The 18,454-nt window shown below is 46.5% G+C and overlaps 1 protein-coding gene across 1 annotated transcript in view; it reads right to left on the bottom strand.

Moving 5' to 3' along the window:
* Positions 1-14,035, bottom strand: part of PDIA6 (protein disulfide isomerase family A member 6) — a 52,825-nt gene extending 38,790 nt beyond the window's left edge. The window contains 3 exon segments of the mRNA XM_068280301.1: positions 4,453-4,510; positions 9,575-9,716; positions 13,908-14,035. Of these exon segments, the coding sequence (XP_068136402.1) occupies positions 4,453-4,510; positions 9,575-9,716; positions 13,908-13,932 (225 nt within the window). The 5' untranslated portion in view covers positions 13,933-14,035.
* Between the last annotated feature and the right edge of the window lie 4,419 nt (positions 14,036-18,454).

Below are 18,454 nucleotides of genomic sequence, written 5' to 3'. Positions count from 1 at the left end.
GGGCCCCGTCATTTCGGCCAGTCAACACAAGCGCAGTGCGCTCCCTCCGTACTGCACAGGCGATCCCTCCGTCCTGCACAGGCGCATGCGTAAAGAGCCGGAGGGAGCCCCTGTGCATGCAAAAGACTGGCCGCGTCCGGCGGAAGTGACGGGACCCGGTACCAACGATAGAGGCAGCGGAGGAAAACGACATGGGAGCGATCCAAGTTTATGGGGCTGGAGGAAGCCCCAGGTATGTATAACAACTTTTTTATATTTTTAAACTTTGTTAATCTCTGGTACCCTTTAAGGGGGGGGGGGGGGGCGGGAGTGCCCCTGGGGGTACTTACCTTAGGAGGGAGAAGCCTCTGGATCCTAATATGGCTTCCCAGTTGCCCTCCTCCAGCCCGGAGAACAAGCAGAACATTTTTTACTTTTGTCTGCCAGCGCAGTAGCAAATCTCCCCTCAGGCTCCATCAGAACTAGTCGAGCCCGATCGGGTCACCTCTACTACGCAGGCGCAAACTATCTCCACAGTAGTCCCGATTGGGCTTGGCCATTTCCACCAGTGCGCACCACAGACAAGTACTTGTTGGCAGATCTTCAGGGGTCCCCGCGCAGGATCCCCTCTGGTGAGGAGGACGTGGGAAGCATCTTTAGGATCCAGAGGCTTCTCCCTCCTAAGGTAAGTTATGTCCTTAAAGTACACTTTAAAGGACAGCGGGGCCAACAAGCAGCCTAAGAAGTTGTCCTTCAGCACTGAGTATTGCTGTCGATTTGTGCTGGTTGGTTGAGACTGCTGGTTAGTTGAATTCCAGATAACCAGAACTCTACTTTACTCTGATGAGGGCTGCTATCTTTGCACATCATTGATAAGAAAATCGAAATGTCCCGCAGCATCACAAGGACTCCTGGATATCGCCATCATGTCAGGGTGGAAACTTGAATTATTTACTAAACTAAAAGGTGCATACAGACGCACAACTGCAGTCGTCCAAACAGACCAGGACACAATCACTCGGGGTAGAGTTTGGAGGTCGAGACTTGCACAGAATATAGCAGAGCTAATTGTCTGTTACTAAGGTGAGGAAGGATGATGTACGATGCACATGGCAGAGCGGATCCCAGCGGGAGGCATAAGGAGGAGGACAGTGCGCTCAGGGGGTTGCAGTGTAAAGATCCATCATTCTAGAATTTAAAGAAACACCTGTACACACACGCTCCATTCTCAGCATAGGCAGCCATGAACAGCAGTCTAGGCTGACTTAAGTATAGTACGAGATTTTCTCATACTGGGCATGAGCAGAACTCACCCGGTGGCAGGAGCATGATGAAGGACATGCACAGTCACATGCAGGCGCAGTGGCCATCAACTGGCTGAGTCGTCAGAAACTAAAGTGGGTTGCTGCAGGGGACCAGTTTTACCAGGAGGCTGGTAAAAGTTAAACTGGCTTATTATTATAGGTTTCCTTTAAGCCAGGAGGGATAACAAAAATTTTTTTACTTGGAGACTAGCCAACCTAAATGCAAAACCACACACTACAATCTGACTGCACAATCTTTGTCCTAGGATTCTGACAACAGTGTAATGTTATGCTAGGTACACACCATATAATTTTCTGGCAGATTTACCTGCCAGATCGATTATTTACAATATGTCCGATCTGCATTTTGATAGATTTTCATTTTTCCAATCAATTTTCATAGAAGTGAATGAAGAGATTATAGATATAGATATAGATATATATACATATACATACATACATACATACATATACATATATACACACACCGCAAACTGACCTTTCCGCCATGGCTGCATACCCGGTACGTCATTTAAAGCTCTGCCTGGCACAAGAACGTACACTCGGCGCCTGACACCCAGTGCGACCCAGATGGATCTTTCCCCTGACTGCAGCACCCGGTATGTAATGTAGAGCTCTGCCTGGCACAATGTACTATAGGCATAGCAAGCTTTTCCAGTTCTTAAAAAGCACAGCCCGATCTCTTTTCCCTCCCCTGGATAATTGCAGCACCCACCAGTAATGCCAGTACTATGTTCTTATTTTCATTTTGATGTGAGGTGCAGAGGATGTATACAGGGGTGGGCCAGGAGGATGGAGGCGGCATGTTTTGAAGAGGGGTAGTCTTATACAGCGAGTATATCTCCAACTCTATATTTCAACTGGAAAAGTTGGGGGGTCGTCTTATACGCCCAGTCGTCTTATACGCCGGAATATACGACACACACACACACACACACACACACACACACACACACACACACACACACACACACACACACACACACACACACACACACACACACACACACACACACACACACACACACACACACACACACACACACACACACACACACACACACACACACACACACACAATTTTTCAGACTACAAGACGCACTTTTTCTCCCCCAAAAGTGGGGAGAAAAAAGTTACTGCGTCTTATAGTCCGAATGTAGCACAAATCTACCTATCCTGACGCTTGTCTCCATTCTACTGAGGTGCGCAGAGGGGAGGCAGCAGTGCGATCCATAGTGTTTCCAAGTCTTACTGATGTAGCCGCTGTAATTACCGTGAATGCTTTTCCTTTGATCTTATTCTTCAATTATGCCCCGCAGCAGCGCAATCCATTGGCCCAACAGCACTGCGATCCTCAGCACTTCCAAGCGGCGTAGGAGCAGCCGCTGTAATTCTTGGCAGTGCTGTAGCTTTTATTCCCATGCCACTTCATGCCAGCGCATCAGCGCGATCCCAGCTGACAGGCACATCTTCAGCCGCTATAGCGCCAGAGTCCTCTGAGGCTTCCGTAGTTCCCCATTTACTGGCACCCTCTGGTGACCTGCGACCCACGTGGTCATCAGAGGGCGCCAGTAAACAGGGAACTACGGAAGCCTCAGAGGACTCTGCCGCTATAGCGGCTGAAGATGTGCCTGTCAGCTGGGATCGCGCTGATGCGCTGGCATGAAGTGGCACGGGAATCAAAGCTACAGCACTGCCAATAATTACAGCGGCTGCTCCTATGCCGCTTGGAAGCGCTGAGGATCGCAGTGCTGCTGGGCCAATGGATCGCGCTGCTGCGGGGCATAATTGAAGAATAAGATCAAAGGAAAAGCATTCACGGTAATTACAGTGGCTACATCAGTAAGACGTGGAAACACTATGGATTGCACTGCTGCCTCCCCTCTGCGCACCTCAGTAGAGTCATTTGCAGCCTGGACACTGAGACCAGACCCAGCTACTGCCACCCATGCTGGTAAGAACCTGAAATTTAATTGTGATTGATTAGTGTAGCTGGGGAGGATGGGGGGTGTTCTGTAATGCAGTGTAGCTATGGGAGCAGCAGGGGTGTAGCTTGTCAGTGTAAAGGTGCGTACACACGTCAGATAAAAGTGAAAGATCACAGACCAATTTTACCCCCTTCCATGTAGTATGAGAGCCATACTCTACACAGTCTATTCTATGGAGCTGAACTCCCCATCAGATAGAAATCTTTGCAAGATGCTGCACACAAAGATGCTGTACACATGCAACAGATCAGTATCTGCAAAAGATTTGTTCCTGCAAAAGATCCGTTCCTGCAAAATGCATTCATAGTCTATGACATCTGCAGATCTCATACACACCTTGTTTAACAGACATTCATCTGCAGATCAGACAATTATCTGCCGATCTGAAGATCCAACCTGGTGGATCTGATCCACAGATAATTGTCCGTGAAACAAGGTGTGTATGAGATCTGCAGATGTCATAGACTATGAATGCAGTATGCAGGAACGGATCTTTTGCAGGAACAGATCTTTTGCAGATAATGATCTTTTGAGTGTGTACGGGCATCTTTGTGTGCAGGATCTTGCAAAGATTTTTATCTGATGGGGAGTTCAGCTCCATAGAACAGACTGTGTAGGTATGGCTCTCATACTACATGAATGGGGGTAAAATTGGTCTGTGATCTTTCATTTTTATCTGACGTGTGTACGCACCTTAATTTAGACAGAGACATCTTTGGTGAGTGGGTAGGAAAGGTCCATAAGACACTCCTGGACCATGGACTCACCTAGGATTAGTATTTTTTTCCCTAGTTTTTGCTCTTTAAAACTAGGTGAGTCTTATAGTCCGGAGCGTCTTATAGTCCGAAAAATACGGTAGATCGAAATTAAGATCTGACATGTTGGAAATAATGGATGTGGCAGGTGAATCTGCCAGAAAATTATGGTGTGTACTTAGCGTTAGGGTCAGTTGACTATACACTTTGAATAATACATTTGTAAAATCAGATGGTGAAGCGTGCAACCAGACTGACAAGCAACATTCAAGACAGAATGTGCTGGTGTGTTATTCAATTGGTGATGGATGGGAGGTATTCGGGAATGTAAAGAAAATGGGTGCTGGATACAAAAAGGCAGGAGAAGCCTTCAACTTTTTTTTTTTTTTTAAATTAAGGACTTACCTTTAACGCAGTTGCAGCTTTTTTCCAGTCCGGGGTTAGGTTCTTACAATGTCCGCACCTAGAACACAAAAAAAAACTTTCACATTAAAAAGATCCAAAAAGTAAACAAGTCAGCAGCAAAATCAGACTTCAGTCTGACATTCAGTAGCATATCTACAAAGCCAAACTAATGCTGGGTACACACTGTACGATTTTCCATGCGATTTTGCGACCCGATCATTTTTTTCCCACACGATTCTCTTATCTTTTTCCATTCACTGCTATGAGAAATCGAGCGCATAAACGATCGGGAGCAATATTGGACATGACGGATTCTTCGGAAAATTTGTACCGTGTGTATTATGCTGCATACACACTTGAGATAAAAGTCTCTGAAAAAGGCAAGATCACAGACCAATTATACCCCATTCCATGTAGTATGAGAGCCATACTCTACACAGTCTAGTCTATGGAGCTGAACTCCCCATCAGATAAAATCTTTGCAAGATGCTGCACACACAGATGCTGTACACATTCAAAAGATCATTTTCTGCAAAAGATCTCTTCCTGCAATAGATCCATTCCTTCAAAATGCATTCATAGTCTATGAGATCTGCAGATCATCATACACACCTTGTTTAGCAGGCAATCATCTGCAGATCATCTGCAGATCAGATCCACCAGGATGGATTTTCAGATCTGCAGATGATTGCCAGATATGCAGATGAAGTCTGTTAAACAAGGTGTGTGGGCTGGTGCACACCGAGCGGCTTTTTGGGCGTTTTCAGATCCGCTTGCGGCTGCGGATCTGCTTGGTCAATGTATCTCAATGGGGTGGTGCACACCAGAGCGGCAGGCGTTTTGCAGAAACGAAAAATGCCTGGGTGAGGCATTTTTTGGATTGCGGATGCGTTTCTGCCTCAATGTTAAGTATAGGAAAAACGCAAACCGCTCTGAAAAACGGCACTTCAGAGCGGTTTTGCAGGCGTTTTTGTTACAGAAGCTGTTCAGTAACAGCTTTACTGTAACAATATATGAAATCTACTATACTGAAAACCGCAGCAGCAATCCGCAAAACGCTAGCAAACCGCCTCATAAAAATAAAAAAAAGCGTTTAAAAATCTGCTAGCGTTTTGCGGATCTGCTAGCGGGTTTTGGTGTGCACCAGCCCTGTATGAGGATCTGCAGATCTCATAGACTATGAATGCAATTTGCAGGAATGGATCTATTGCAGGAAGAGATCTTTTGCAGATAATGATCTTTTGAATGTGTACGGGCATCTTTGTGTGCAGCATCTTGCAAAGATTTTATCTGATAGGGAGTGCAGCTCCATTGGAATAGACTGTGTAGAGTATGGCTCTCATACTACATGGAATGGGGTAAAATTGGTCTGTGATCTTGCCTTTTCCAAAGACTTTTATCTCAAGTGTGTATGCAGCATTAGGCATTATGTCAGAGTCCATGTTCATTAGCTGGAATTGGGAGCCATCTTACTAGGTTTAATTGATATTGCACATGGACTTTTTACATCCTACTGGCATCAGTTTAATGTTCCAGCCACTGAACCAATAGCAAACATCCGACACTAGCTCAAAAGTTTGGGGCAGAAAGATGGCTAATCGGTTAGTCAAAAAAAAACAACAACAAAAAAAAAAAACACATATCCAAAGACACTTAGAGGCCCACTAGTGACATAAAGTAGAATGCAGTAAATTTAGGATACCCACTTTTATGGCAGTTTTTCCGGTTTCAGCATCAGAAACACTTTCTATTTCTATATATTGGCATGTAGCACCGCCCTCTCAATGAGATTTAGTCTAAAAAGACAAAGACAGTTATATAGCGCTTTTCTCCTGGCGGACACAAAGCGCCAGAGCTGCAGCCACTAGGACGCGCTCTATAGGCAGTAGCAGTGTTAGGGAGACTTGCCTAAGCTCTCCTACTGAATAGGTGCTGGTTTACTGAACAGGAGGAGCCGAGATTTGAACCCTGGTCTCCCGTGTCAGAGGCAGAGCCCTTAACCATTACACTATCCAGCCACCACAGGCTGTTTATCTATGCGGAATGCTTCTCCCAGAGCATTCTTGGAGACCAAACATTATTCACTGGCTTTGTAGCGCTCAACAACAAACATTCCACAAAGGTCCACCTGACAGGACTTAAAGGACTTACGAGGCGAAATAGTCCAAAAAAAGTTAAATACTTGTATGAAATATCAATGCACGGAGGGCGCCTAGAGCTGCGCAGCTGCACTCGCGCATATGCGGATTGCGCAGCCGCGGCCAGCTCCGGCGGCCATCTTAGTGGAGGAAGGAGAGCCCGACCCGGGCTGTGGGGTCGGGACCGGCCGGGGGGGGGGGGCACATTGAGATGCGGGGACCCGGCGGAACAGCACGGAGGGCGTGGACGGCGCCCTCTGTGCATTGATATTTCATACAGGTATTTAACTTTTTTGGACTATTTCGCCTCGTAAGTCCTTTAAAGAGAATCTGTATTGTTAAAAAAATCACACAAAAGTAAACATACCAGTGCGTTAGGGAACATCTCCTATTACCCTCTGTCACAATTTCGCCGCTCCCTGCCGCATTAAAAGTGGTTAAAACCAGTTTTAAAAAGTTTGTTTATAAACAAACAAAATGGCCACCAAAACAGGAAGTAGGTTGATGTACAGTATGTCCACACATAGAAAATACATCCATACACAAGCAGGCTGTATACAGCCTTCCTTTTGAATCTCAAGAGATCATTTGTGCGTTTCTTTCCCCCTGCAGTTCTCATGCACTGAAGTTTCAGGCTGCTCTTTTCTTCCTGCAAACAGCTTTGCCCTTGTCTGTAATTCCTCACTATGTGAAAGCCCAGCCAGCTCAGAGGACGATTTATCCAGCTTGTAAAAGATAAGAGAGAAGAGAGAAGCTGCTCTAATCTAAATAACACACAGGCAGTGTGCATAGGGGGGCCTGGAAGGGGGAGTTCATAGCAGAACCACAACACTGAAGAACTTGGCAGCCTTTCAGACACAGGCCTGACAAGTCTGACAAGGGAAAGATACATTGATTTATTACAGAGACTGTGATAGCAGAAAGTGCTGCAGTAAGCCAGAACACATTAGAATAGCTTTTGGAACTTGTAGGATGATAAAAAACAGAATGCAATTTTTGTTACGGAGTCTCTTTAAGAGGCCCCCAGCCGTGTTTAATTTTAGAAAGTAAAACCAAGGTGAGGGAAGATTTTACAATGGGAAAGAACATTCAGCTTAAGGCATAGGCATGTACACACACACACACACACACACACACACACACACACACACACACACACTTCATATCGCTTTGGCAACAGAGAAGCCCAATAATCATTGTAACCCACAGGGAGCTTGCTCCCACTCATCCTCTGCTCTCCCCTTCTATAGAGCAGAACAGGCTGCACAGAAGATAGCCAATCAGTATGTTTGTATGGAGCAAGACAACACAAAGCAATCAAGAATGATTCTTTCACAGGACCATTATAGTAGGTATGTATGTATGTATGTATGTATGTATGTATGTATGTATGTATGTATGTATGTATGTATGTATGTATGTATGTATGTATGTATGTATGTATGTATGTATGTATGTATGTATGTATGTATGTATGTATGTATGTATGGGCTGTTACATACAGCCGTTCCAGTGTTTTTTCCTGTCAGTGTGGGATACTGAACAAGAATCCTAAAAACCCCTTCCAGGATGCACAGATGTAGGTTTTCATGCATAGGGATTCAGGCCTGGTGCACACCAAAAACCGCTAGCAGATCCGCAAAATGCTAGCAGATTTTGAAACGCTTTTTCTTATTTTTCTGTAGCGTTTCACCTAGCATTTTGCGGTTTTGTGAAGCGTTTTTTGGTGTAGTAGATTTCAGATATTGTTACTGAACAGCTTCTGTAACAAAAACGCCTGCAAAACCGCCCTGAACTGCCGTTTTTCAGAGCGGTTTGCGGTTTTCCTATACTTTACATTGGAGACAGAAACGCCTCCGCAATCCAAAATCTGCTGCAGCCCGGGATTATGCGTTTCTGCAAAACGCCTCCCGCTCTGGTGTGCACCACCTCATTGAAATACATTACCCTAGCGTTTCCACATCTGCAATCGGATCTGAAAATGCGACCGAACCGCTCTGGTGTGCACTAGGACTTAAAGAGAATCTGAAGCAGATTTTTTACCTCATTTTCTTATGTAGGCATCTTCAGCATTAAAATCCATGTTTTGCCACATCACAGTTGCAGAACGAGTAGCAAGTCCCCCAGAAATGCTCTAAATAGATTCCACGGCCGCATATTTTACTTCCAGTCAATCTCCGCCTCTCCCCACCCCTTTCAGGCTTCTTTCACTTAGAGGGGTGGGGAGAGGTGGAGATTGACTGGAGAAGAGGCAGAGCTACTGCGCACAGCTCTGCCTCCTGGCAGCAAAATCTGCGACCTGCAAAGACAGGGAATTTAGGGGATTTCGGGGGCAAGAATTACTTGTTCGGCCGCAGGAAAGCGGCGATTCAGCATGGTATTTAAAGAGGATGATGACACTTCAGTGTCCCTTTAAAGGAAACCTAAACCGGAAAGAAAAAAAAAATAAAAAAAATAAAAAAGTTTCACTTACCTGGGGCTCCTACCAGCCCCATGCAGCCATCCTGTGCCCTCGCAGTCATTCATAGCTCTTCCAGTCCCCCGCTGCCAGCTAGTTTCATTTTTGCCGCCTGGGAGTCGGCCGGTTGCCATGTGTACCTTTTTACGCATTCCCGCTGATGCAGGAAGCTTTCGGGGACATTAACGCTTACATTTTTACGCGTTACGGGTGCAATGCGTAAAATTTTACGCATTGCACCCGTAACGCGTAAAAATGTAAGTGTTAATGTCCGCGAAAGCTTCCTGCATCAGCGGGAATGTGTAAAAAGGTACACATGGCAACCGGCCGGCTCCCAGGCGGCAAAAACGAAACTAGCTGGCAGCGGGGGACTGGAAGAGCCATGAGTGACTGCAAGGGCACAGGATGGCTGCATGGGGCTGGTAAGGTAAATGAAACTTTTTTATCCCCGTTTAGGTTTCCTTTAAAAAAGGGAAACAAAATGCACAGGGAAAAAACATGCCATCAACCCACAGGCAATACTCACCAAGGAGCATAAAACTCTACCAGCCACAAGCTATTACTCTGGAGGACCTCCTGGTTGAAGTTTGATGGCGTTAACACTACAACGTCATCTCTGGCAGAGTACATAGACCTCACGGTGACGTATAGTGAGCAAAAGACTGCTCCTGCAAAGAGAACACACAGGCACACAACACAATAAGCAGGTGCAAAAAAACAAAACAAAAAAAACAACACATATTTAGATTATAAAAGGAGATCACTTTGGGATGATTCCCATGGAGAATATGCACACATAGGGGTCAGTCACTTACCTTAGCCACAACAAGCATGCAGTGGAGCGCTTGTATAGCTATTCTAAATGAAACATCCAGACTGAAGGGTAGCAGCGGTGCAAGCTTACACAAAGCTCTCCACTGGGCATTTTAACTTTGGATAGAGCAAAATAAACTAGTCTTGGTCAGAATTTCTGACATTTGGTTAGCATGGTTATCCTTTAGGGCTCATTCCATGAGTATCTTGGCATTCAGTCTTTGGCAGAGAAGCTGACGCTGGGGGCCACTCTCTTGTACATTTAGTAGGGTCTAAAGATAAGGTTGAACATTTAAGGCTAATGAGGACAGGCAAAAGCAAAGATGGGGTTTCAACTAATGTTCGGCATGGCAGAGGTTGGGGATTTGGTCTGGGCACAGGGTTAGATGTTGGACATCAGCTTTGTGGGTGTATTGGGGAAAGTTCTAGGATCATGCAGATTCCCTAAAACCAGGCACTGGCAGATCAACACTGCCTATACTGTACCTGGCAATCAGATAACTGGGCAATAATCTCATAGGAACAACAGTATCAGGAAGGCAACCAGGTATGCAATGGAAGTCTCTCCAATAGAAAGAATTACCATTATTTGTGAGGCGGAGGTGGGGCACTTTGGTCAAAAGGTTTGGCAAACAAAGGATGTATGACTCAAAGTCTGAGGACTTCTCTGAAAAGAAATAAACTCAGGAGTAGGAAAGTGACAGACAAGACTTCCTACATCCCGATATAGAAAAATAATGAGCAGACACTCCCTACAGTCACGCTTATCGATCCAGAGGCTCAAGAAGATACAGAAAAAAAAAAAAAAAAAAAAAAAAAAAAAAAGTGTTTCACGGCCCAGAACTCGCCTTTATTTGCCAGGAGTTTTAAACTGGAGTAACAACACAAGATTCCATTTACTTAAAACAGAGCGAATCAAATCAGCTAGCTAACTGATCAGCAACTAGTGGGTTCATTCACTTAGTTTTAAGTCAATTGAAATCTGCATGCTTACAGATATTCAGAGCTAGTCTCCAGTCATACCGCAGCAGCATGCATTGTAGAGTACACCATATTCAACTAGAATATCCCAGAGTCCAAGCTTTACTCATCAGCACCAAACTTGAATGTGGCCACCAATCCCAAAGCTCAATGCAAAGACACTGATTGGCTCACTGATGAGTGGCAGGCCAATGAGAATCCTCCGTTGCTATAGAGGATTCCCATTGGTGTTTCGCAATCCAATGGAAGCCTAAAGCCCAATCTACACGATACGATTCTTTGTGCTATTAGATTACGATTTTATTTACGATCCGATTAAATCCGACATGTCCGATCGGGATTCGATTCAGTTCGATCTGCCATTTCAAAACAATGGCAAATCGAATTGAATCCCGATCAGACATGTCAGAATTAATCGGATCGTAAATAGAATCGTGATCGAATCGCACAAAGAATCGTTTCGTGTAGATGGGGCTTAATGCTTTTGCCTGTGCTCCAATCTATATACCTGCACTTGCACCATGCAGTGGAGCAGAGCAATGGTGGCAGCAGCGGTAAAAGACTCGGACGGCGGTAGAGATAGAGGAACAGATGCACAACCGCGAGGAGTGGAGATATGTCAGATATGCGAAGGGGCACAGCGCAACTGTTCATGATATGCTGTGAACTCACTACTGCACACCAGAGTAGTGAGAACCTAGTCTAAGACTTGCCTCACCATTTACACTGCCCTGTATTTGGATGGATGGGGCAGTGGGCTCAAAACAGGCAAAATAAGGCCTGCATTTAGTTTCTAGAGGTACTGAAAGGGTCAGTGTGAAAACACAACTACCTTGCTGTTCGCCAAGGATAAATCCAATTTTCAAGCATTTCTCTGGACATTGGTTTGTGCTGCTGCTCCAGAGTGACAGAGGACCATGCAACAGTTACTGTGCATCCTTCAATACAGACACCATAGCACACCAGTAAAGTGTGAACCCAGCATAACTATCCGTCTAAAGAGTCCAGGAGCCTAATGTCTCAAATCATAGTCTAAAGTGCCTGCCATCTCTAAATCAAATAGGAAGGGTAATTGCCCATAGACTATGGTAGGGACATTAGAATGCAGGGGCCTTCAAGGGACAGTTAGCAATGTTCACCCAAGAAATGAATCTTAGCCAGTGGGGTGAAGCTCCAGAAATGAATCTTAGCCGGCAGAGTGAAAAAGTAGGCGTGGCCACATGAAGCAGTGCTCTTTAAAGTACCAACTTTATAGTTCCCCGTATTGCAACCAAGTCACAGCTTTCCTAAATCTTGCCCGGCTTTCTAATTAGCTCTTCCCCACTCCAGTGTCCCCCCATCTTAGTAGTGCCTAATAGGCTGAGACTCCCATTGACTGCTATCAGATTTGAGCAGGCCTGTGGAGTTGGTACAAAAATCATCTGACTCCGACTTCTCAGTTTATGAAACCTACGGCTCCAGGTACCCAAAATTGCTCAGACTCCGACTTCACAGCTCTGGATTTGAGAAAATCTACAGGGAAACTATTAAGAATTAACTAATGTGTTGACACAAACTTCAGACCTAAAAATGCATAATAAATGCCTTTATATATTTTTCCAGAGTACATAACCATATCACTAAATGTCCTTTAGAGGGGTTCACAATCTAATCTCTACCATTGTCGTAAGCCAGGTTCCCACTAGATCGATTCAGAAATCACACTCGATTTCTGAATTACTGCAATTTTCTCTGAAATTTCCGGAGTGATGGCGATTTGGCCCTCATTGCCTTGCATAGCGATGGCTTCGGGTCAATCGCAAAATTGTAGCAAGCAACGCTTTTTGGATGGCTCCACCATCACAATGCTGCTGTGAAAGCATCACCATAGGGTTCCATTGGTGCAACAATTTGCCGATCGCCAGCAATCACTGCAAAAGTGCTGCTGGTGGGCACCTGGCCTTAAAGCCAATTATTTTTGGGAAAAGGGGAAGGATTCCAATGAATTTATTAAAGGGAAGGTTCAAGCAAAATAAAAAATGAGTTTCACTTACCTGGGGCTTCTACCAGCCCCATGCAGCCATCCTGTGCCCTCGTAGTCACTCACTGCTGCTCCAGTCCCCCGCTGGCAGCTTGCCGACCTCGGAGGTAGGCGGGCCGCATTGCGTACATTTTTACGCATTCCCGCTAGTGCAGGAACATTAACACATACATTTTTACACGTTACTGGTTCGATGCGTACATTTTTACGCATTGAACCAGTAACGCGTAAAAATGTATGTGTCAATGTTCCTGCACTAGCGGGAATGCGTACAAATGTATGCAATGCGGCCCGCCGACCTCCGAGGTCGGCAAGCTGCCAGCGGGGGACTGGAGTGGCAGTGAGAGACTACGAGGGCACAGGATGGCTGCATGGGGCTGGTAGAAGCGGTGCACCAAAACCGGCCAAGGATAGCCACAGTGTCAGAGGTACAAGCAGGGGATGGGGAACAGTTTGTAATTTATTACTACTATTCAAAGCATCTATAGAAGTGATTATTATGAGCACAGGACCAACAGAGAGCTAATACTGTGATTGAGGGAGGGCCCCTTGGGGCCCCTCTGGCCCCAATGCAGTCACAACCTCTGCACCCCCTATTGCTATTCCCCTGTTATTATTAATAACAATCATCATCATCATCATATGATACAAGGGAATACCATGGGAAACAGCCTTTGAAATAATAGGGTTATTTATTTAGCCTCTACTTTCATGAATCAACCCAAAGGACTCATACTAGCAAGGCAATGTTCCCTCAAGAGATCTTTTCATTAAAGCAGGAGTCTCATGAGCAGATAAAGGATGCTCTGCATGATGTCACCATGAGGACAGGGACTGCTGCCAGCAGGTAAGTGCATGTAGGTGTATATTGCTGGCATGCAGAGCCCACGCCTGGCAGAGGAGCCTGGCTCATGTATTCAGTGTATATAGGAGAGCAGGCATGGGTAGAAGGATGATGCAGTGCTATGCGGGGTATATAAGAGAGCAGACATGTCACATGCATATAAGGATAATGCAGTGAGTGATGAGAGCCCCGGCTTCTTACCCAGCAGCAAGACTCCCCGGGCCATCCTCCCGCTGTGCTCCTCCGCAGCTATACTCAGTGCAGCCTCTGTGCTCTGTCTGCCTGTCTTCTCCCCAGCAGCACACAACTACACGCTCGCCTTCCGCCGTGTCCGCCGCCCATTGGTCCACCAGCCTGCTCCATCATTAATATAGCCAATCGGGGGCGGCCGGGTAGCGCTGTCGCCAGTGACTCTACTCCAGTCCCCAGCCGGATGAGAGAGCTGGGGAGAGCTGATTGGCTGGGGGACGTGTGACGGGTCTGGGGCTGAGCTCCACACAGGATCTGATGACGTTATGAGATGGGAGAGCTGAAGAAAAGTTGTAGGATCTGTGGCCAAGTTTCTCGTGGTTTTCTGAGCCTTGTTATCTTAACTTTTCCCGTTATCATGCTCAGCCCCAGACCTATCATTAGTGATTGGCCTCTCTAATCTGATTTGGCTGATTTCATTCCTGGCTCCCTTATGCAAGACATAACTGGAAATTGTAATAATAATTGCATTCATTCATAATATTGAAATGTATTATAACTACTGTATAATAGCACCCCTAAAGGTTGGGCTGTTATGCACATAACCCCTAAACCCCCATAACCCTGCTCACTTATGATCCAAACTTGTTTCTACAATCTGTAGCGCTGTACACAAACTTGATCCCCATCGATCGTTGTAGTCCAAGTGATCCTCCTGTATTTTTACAAATGACCTGGAGCACATATTCATTCAATTATTATTATTATTATTTATTGAATTTCTAAAGCGCCAACATATTACGCAGCGCTGGACAATAAATATATACAATGATACAAGGATGACAGACATAACAAGTTTATACAACATAGAACAAAGTTATACATGCAAATTGTACAAAATACATGATCATGCAATATGGGCTGGTTAGGTAGGCCCAGTAATACAAGTACAGACTGTCATAGGACAGGAGTACACGATCCTGTCTGCTGTAGATTACGCTAGGGAATGGAGGACCCTGCCAGAGGCTTACAATCTAAAGGGTGGGGTGGAAACACTAGGTGGGGCTGTTAAATATTCAGTAGAGAGTTACTGTGTGGTAGGAGGTGGGTAGGCCATTATAAAGAGGTGGGTTTTGAGGGCTTGCTTGAATGAGTTGAAAGAGGGAGCAAGTCTGATGGGTGGTGGGCATGGGAGTGTGAAATGCGTGGGGTGGTGAGGCGAAGGTCGTTGGAGGATCGGAGGGGGCGACCTGGTGTATACCTGTGAACAAGCTCTGAGATGTAGGTAGGCAGGCTTTGTGCACAGATTTATACGCCAGGCATAGAATCTTGAAAGTTATCCTGAAACGGATAGAGAGCCAGTGCAGGGATTCACAAAGGGGAGATGTGAATGCGGAGCGGTGCGAAGAATGGATGAGTCTTGCAGCCGCGTACTTCACTGATTGCAGGGGGGCAGTGCGTTTCAAGGGGAGGCCAGAAAGGAGGGAGTTACAGTAATCAAGGCGGGAGGAAGTGTATATGGAGAAAAGAAGGGGGCCCAGAACAGAGCCCTGGGGGACCCCAACTGCGAGGGGGGCAGCGGTTGAGGAGGAGCCATTGAAGGAAGTTGTGAAGGAGCGATTGGATAGGTAGGAGGAGATCCAGGTCAAGGCAAGACCATGGATGCCCATGGACTATAGTGATTGGAGGAGGAGGGGGTGGTCAACAGTGTCAAATGCTGCGGAGAGATCAAGGAGGAGCAGGATGGAATAACTGCTTTTGGCCCTGGCAAGGGTAAGGTTGTTGACCACCTTGGTGAGAGCTGTTTCAGTTGAGTGTGCAGGTCGGAATCCTGACTGTAGGGGGTCAAGTAGGGTATTGGTGTTGATGTATTGGGTAATGCGTTGGTGGACTAGGCGTTCAAGGAGTTTAGAAGCATAGGGAAGGAGGGAGATTGGGCGGTAGTTTGAGGGTAGGGCTTGGTCGAGTGAGGGTTTTTTCAGCAGGGGAAGTACAGTGGCCTGTTTGAATGCTTTGGGGAAGGTGCCTGTGGAAAGGGAAAGATTGAACAAGGAGGTGAGGACTGGGGCCAGGTCAGGGAAGTGGGGACGAAGAGTATTTGTGGGTACAGGATCACAGGGGGAGGAGGAGGGGGGGGGAAGCAGAGCCGGGACAAGGTCCTCCAGCACCCAAGGCTGAGACACCAAAGTGCGCCCCCCCCCATCCCTCCCACCCCAGCCATGACACACTGATTGCTATTAGACTAAGAGGCGCCACAGGGCCCACAACCTCCCCAACACCTTAATATATAGTTATCTGGCTTGCAGTCACTGCTATGTATCCCCTTTTCTTATTTCTTTCTGCTTCAAACACAATTAGGAATGACAGCTGAATGAATTCTGCGCCCCCTCCTACACTGCGCCCTGAGGCTGGAGCCTCTCCAGCCTATGCCTCGGCCCGGCCCTGGGGGGAAGCCGCTAGCAGCAGGCTGACTTCATCAATGGTGGCAGGAGCGAAAGAGGTGAGGGGTGGATGAGACAGGGGAGCAGCGGGGAGGGAAGGCAAGGGGACCACCTGAGAGGCGTTGGGAAGGGAGGGATGGAGGAGGGAAATGTCATTGCGTATTGTTGCAATTTTGGCGGTGAAGTGGTTGGCAAAGTCGTTGGCTGAGAGGGAGGAGCTGGGAGAGGGAGGAGTGGGGTTGAGGAGGGAGTTAAAGGTAGCAAAAAGCTGTCGAGGGTTGGAAGCTTGGGTTCCAATCAGTGATACAAAGTACCTTTGTTTAGCCTCAGAGAGGGCAGTGTGGAAGAGTAACAGTTTGGCCTTGTAATCTAGGAAGTCAGAATTGAGACGTGATTTCCTCCATTTCCGTTCGACTGCTCTAGTTTCTTTCCTGAGGTTACGTGTGTGGGTGTTGTGCCAAGGTTGGGGGGCTTGTTAGGGCGGAAGATTGAGGGGGCAGCTTGATCCAAAGCAGAGTAGAGGGCAAGGTTATATTGTGCAGCGGCTTCATTGGGGCATGTTAGGGTGGGTAGGTGGGAGGAGAGGGAGAGAAGGGGACTTGCTAGGACATTTGGGCTGAGATTACGGATGGTCTCTCTGCCATCGACCAGGCTGAGGGGTGGGGAGAGATGTTGTTGATGGGGAGATGGTGAAGGTGAGGAGGTGATGGTCGGAGATAGGGAAAGGTGCAATGTCCAGGTTACTGAGGGAGGTGGACTTTGAGAATATGAGGTCAAGAGTATGACCAGTGCGGTGGGTGGGGGAATTTGTGTGCTGAGAGAGACCAAGGGATTTGGTGAGGGAGAGTAGCTGCTTGGCAGCAGTGGAGATAGGCTCATTGATAGGTAAGTGGAAATCCCCGAGTATGATGGTGGGGAGGTCAGATGACAGGATGTGGGGGAGCCAGGAGGCCAGGTTGTCCAGGAAGAGTGAACTTGGAGCAGATGGGGGGTGATATAGGACCGCAATGATGGCTGGGAGAGGTTGGTACAGGCGGATTACATTACATTCAATGATGATCTAATGATCGCGTTGTTAGCAGAAGCGCTAACTGCAGACACAGAAGAATGTAACTAGCCACATGTGAGTTGTCTGAATGGAGCGATTATTTTTTATCGATCAATACGAATGGTTAACACCAATTATCCTACAAACCAATCCACCAGGAAAGATTGATTTATGTGGATGATAATCGCTGTCTTTTACCATCGCTGGGACACCTTTTTTTAAATAATTCTCAACCTGTTCATCGTTTGTTTTTTGTGCACCGGCGGTCAGGCGTGTGTACGAAGCTTATGTAATATGAGGGATTAACTAACATATCCATTCAAAGTATATCCACTCAGTTTACCCTTCTACTACAGAGATTTGGTACGATTGTACAATACAGATTGTATCATTAGTGGGCAGCTTAATGCTGATTACACACAATGCAATGTATCTATGTATGCAAAAAGGTAGACTAAAAAGTCCCAGAGCCAATTCAATGACTATTTGCTGTAACACTCAACTGTATAGAAACTATTAAAAAATTAATTCACGCAGCGTGGATCGGGGAGGGAGGCCCTAGAGCTGCGCAGCCGCGGCCTCCTCCGGCGGCCATATTTGAGGAGGCAGCAGAGCCTGACCCGGGCTGGGGGGTCGAGGTCCGGCCGGGGGGAGGACAGACAGGGGGACCCGGCGGAGCTGCACGGAGGGCGTGGATGGTGTCCTCCGTGCCTTCAAACGGCATACAGGTACAGACCTTTTTTTTAGGATTTGGGCTCCTTTAAAGAGAATTTGTATTGTTAAAATCGCACAAAAGTAAACATACCAGTGCGTTAGGGGACATCTCCTATTACCCTCTGTCACAATTTCGCCGCTCCCCGCCGCATTAAAAGTAGTCAAAAACAGTTTTTAAAAGTTTTTTTATAAACAAACAAAATGGCCACCAAAACAGGAAGTAGGTTGATGTACAGTATGTTCACACATAGAAAATACATCCATACACAAGCAGGCTGTATACAGCCTTCCTTTTGAATCTCAAGAGATCATTTGTGTGTTTACCTTCTGTCCCCCTGCAGCTCTCATTCAATTCG

This window comes from Hyperolius riggenbachi, chromosome 4 (genome assembly GCF_040937935.1).
Source record: "Hyperolius riggenbachi isolate aHypRig1 chromosome 4, aHypRig1.pri, whole genome shotgun sequence".
Lineage (NCBI taxonomy): Eukaryota > Metazoa > Chordata > Amphibia > Anura > Hyperoliidae > Hyperolius > Hyperolius riggenbachi.
Note: the sequence above shows the minus strand (reverse complement) of the source record. Positions and strands in the feature narration are given on the sequence as shown.